The sequence below is a fragment of the Clupea harengus genome, chromosome 2 (genome assembly GCF_900700415.2).
Source record: "Clupea harengus chromosome 2, Ch_v2.0.2, whole genome shotgun sequence".
NCBI lineage: Eukaryota > Metazoa > Chordata > Actinopteri > Clupeiformes > Clupeidae > Clupea > Clupea harengus.
The window spans coordinates 3,286,056-3,288,555 of record NC_045153.1 but is presented as its reverse complement, the minus strand read 5'-3'; the positions used below and the strand labels follow the sequence as shown (position 1 = coordinate 3,288,555).

The window sequence follows — 2,500 nt, the reverse complement described above, 5'->3', positions numbered from 1 at the left end:
TTTGGTTGAAACTTTGAATCCTAACTGGGATACGTGTAGTAGTGTGTTCGTGTAGTAGTGTGAATCCTAACTGGGCCGCTTTTTATCCTAAGATCCTCTTCTCTCACTGACTGACCAACTGGGTTTACAGTTTGCTATCACAATCCTTTTCACACTGCACTTTCTCCCCTTTCTTTCTTTCTCTCTCTCTCTCTCTCTCTCTCTCTCTCTCTCTCTCTCTCTCTCTCTGCCCCTCCTCCTCCTCCCCTCCACCGTGGGGCATGTTGTTGCGGACGCAGACCATTGCATGCGTGGCCTGTCTAGCTTTTATTCCGATTCAAAGAAACGGATCCGCACGTCCTACCAGAGTAAGTGCTGCTTCCACCACGGTCCACTGCATGAGCGGGCGAGGGGCACCGGTGGGCGAGGGGCACCGGTGGGCGAGGGGCACCAGTGGGTGAGGGGCACCAGTGGGCGTGGGGCACCAGTGGGCGAGGGGCACCAGTGGGCGAGGGCACCAGTGGGCGAGGGGCACCGGTGGGCGAGGGCTCCGGGGGTCTAGCGTGCGGGTGAACTAGTGTGCAAAGGAGGTAAAGCAGAGTGGATTGGGCCACACACATACGATCCCATACTCAATTATTCACAGCACACAATCCAGTCGGACAGATTCCAGTCTAAAATCATTCGAGTACTCAACGTGTTGTTTTTAAGGACTTTTCCGGAACATTGCTTATTAAGTGAAATAATTGAGCGTATCATTCAGTGGTCGGAGGCTGCGCTGGAGAGATGATTAACATTCCCCAGACGTCCCCCAGTAGACACACACACACACACACACACACACACACACACACACACACACACACACACACACACACACACACACGCACACACACACTCTCGCACACACACACACACACACACACACACTCTGCTTCCCCTCCTCGTCAAGCCACGTCTGTGCTCGCCGAAAGAACCAATCGGATTCAGCCGTCTCCCATTCAGTTAATTAAATTATATTTGCAGAGGACATTTCTTCTTCACAAAGGGCATTGTGTGTGTGTGTGTGTGTGTGTGTGTGTGTGTGTGTGTGTGTGTGTGTGTGTGTGTGTGTGTCATTAAGCCAGACATCTCAGATGAATTACAGTCGCCCACACCGCAGGGCTTCTTGTTGCAGCTAATACAAAATATATTAATGTTTAATCCTCCCAGGACTTTGATCAGACAGCCACGGTGTGTGTGTGTGTGTGTGTGTGTTTGTGTGTGTGTGTGTGTGCGTGTGCGTGTGCGTGTGCGTGTGTGTGTGTGTGTGTGTGTGTGTGTGTGAGTGTGTGTGTCTTTGATCAGACAGCCACGCTGCTGTTTCCACTGTTCCAAAAGACGGACAGATGAATAATAGAAGATTCGATCATAAAGTGGAGCTTTGGGGCGAGTCTGCTGGGCTGAGTGTTTATGTGAAGGAGTTGAAGCCAAATCTGCTGTTTGTCCTCCTCCGCCCAGCACCGCCCGCAGGGAGCAATGCTCCACCCTCCTAGTCTTCTCCTCCACCACCCAGCACCTCCCTCCTATTCTCCTTTCCAGTAGAACATCAGAGCTAATACAGACAGACAGACTCCAAAGAGAAAGAGAATGCAACACAGCACCGATGAGATTCTAGCATCTCTGCAAGGTTCTAATCTAAAGAAGGTTCCAGAAGCCCCAGCACTGCTTTCTTGTGTTGTCTATGCATGGTTCTTGTGTTCTATGCATGGTTCGTGTGTTCTATGCATGGTTCTTGTGTACTCGGGGTCATGTTCTGTGCGTGGTTCTTGTCTTAGAGTCGACCTGATTGAGCCAGTTTTACTGGTTGCTTGAAGATGAGCTTTGCACACACACACACACACACACAGACACACACACACACACACACACACACACAGACACACACACAGACACACACACACACACACTTAGAAGGCCAAATGCCTTCATTCATGTTTCTCTACACACACACACACACACACACAAGCGTGCGTGCGCGCACACACACTTGTACAAGTGTTTGCATGGATGTAATGATATATCTGAGAATGTTTCCTGTTTCCAGTTTCCTGACACGTACACTCACACTCACACAGACACACACACGCACTCTTTCTCTCTCACACACACACACACACACACACACACACACACACCACACACACATGTACACACAGGTCCTGGTGAATCAGTGGAAGATTCCCATCAGAACACACTCACCCCTATCCACTCTGAGCACACACACACACACGAGTCTCTCCACACACACACACACACTTCCACTCTGAGCACACACACACACACCGTTCCACTCTGAGCACGCACACGCTCAAGTCTCTCCACACACTCACACTCACACACACACACACACACACACACACACACTCACACACAAGTCTCTCCACACACTCACACACACCCTTCCACTCTGTGCACACACACACACGAGTCTCTCCACACACCCTTCCACTTTGAGCACGCACACACACACACACGCCCA

The 2,500-nt window shown here is 50.7% G+C and overlaps 1 protein-coding gene across 1 annotated transcript in view; it reads left to right on the top strand.

Moving 5' to 3' along the window:
- LOC105908564 (syntaxin-binding protein 5-like) overlaps positions 1–2,500 on the top strand; it is a 45,710-nt gene that overhangs the window by 37,376 nt on the left and 5,834 nt on the right. Inside the window, exon 15 of the mRNA XM_031580839.2 lies at positions 279–347. Coding sequence (XP_031436699.1) covers positions 279–347 — 69 coding nt within the window. The remainder of the gene's footprint in view (positions 1–278; positions 348–2,500) is intronic.